At 49.4% G+C, this 719-nt stretch overlaps 1 protein-coding gene across 1 annotated transcript in view; it reads left to right on the top strand.

Moving 5' to 3' along the window:
- Window positions 1-145, top strand: part of LOC125488370 — a 5,528-nt gene extending 5,383 nt beyond the window's left edge. The window contains exon 5 of the mRNA XM_048621369.1: window positions 14-145. Coding sequence (XP_048477326.1) covers window positions 14-145 — 132 coding nt within the window. The remainder of the gene's footprint in view (window positions 1-13) is intronic.
- The last annotated feature ends 574 nt before the right edge of the window (window positions 146-719 follow it).

Genomic DNA, 719 nt, shown 5'->3' with positions numbered 1-719 from the left:
TGTTTTCCCTCAGTGCGATGATCCCCTGCGGCATGCCGGTGGTCGCTTACCTGCACAAAGATGGCCGCCCTTTGGCATCATCGCTTCCAAATCGCCTGGGCTCGAACGCCTAACCAAGATGGCCACCAGCAGCCGTTGCCCTTAACAAAGATGGTGTCCCTCGACTTCAATACCTTTGCTGACTGTGGGAGCTGGAAGCTGCCCTAAAGCAAGATGGCGAACGCCAGCACCCACCCCTTTACAGGAGCAAACATGATTTTTCAAAGTCTCACCTACCGTAAAACACTGGTTGCCAATCGCCTCCTTTCTTCAATTGAAGATTTTCCGTCCTTTATTTTAATCGTGGCGGTGTCCAAACAAAAAAGGGACCCTCCGAGCTGCGCGTGCGTAGCCCTCCTTTCTATTGTCAGTGTAGGGCGGTTTCACATTCGCGCTGCCCTCTGGGTATTCACGCCGTCATTAGTCCAGTTTGGCTACATAAGGTTAAAAAGAGGCTTCAATTACCCAATGAAGGGAGAAAAAATATTGTCACCATGTCAGGCCTGGGAAACGTAGGTTCCAAAAGAGGTTTCTTACCAAACAGAAGATCCCTGAGCCATGGATATTGTCAGTTGGGCCTCTGATGTAGAACAAAGGTTTAAAATACAAATGACTGGAAAATCCCAGCAAGGTCTGGCAGCATCTGTGGAGAGAAAGGAGAGTTAATGTTTTGGGGGTCC

The sequence above is a fragment of the Rhincodon typus genome, unplaced genomic scaffold (genome assembly GCF_021869965.1).
Source record: "Rhincodon typus isolate 14 unplaced genomic scaffold, sRhiTyp1.1 hic_rhity00000579, whole genome shotgun sequence".
Classification (NCBI taxonomy): domain Eukaryota; kingdom Metazoa; phylum Chordata; class Chondrichthyes; order Orectolobiformes; family Rhincodontidae; genus Rhincodon; species Rhincodon typus.
Note: the sequence above shows the minus strand (reverse complement) of the source record. Positions and strands in the feature narration are given on the sequence as shown.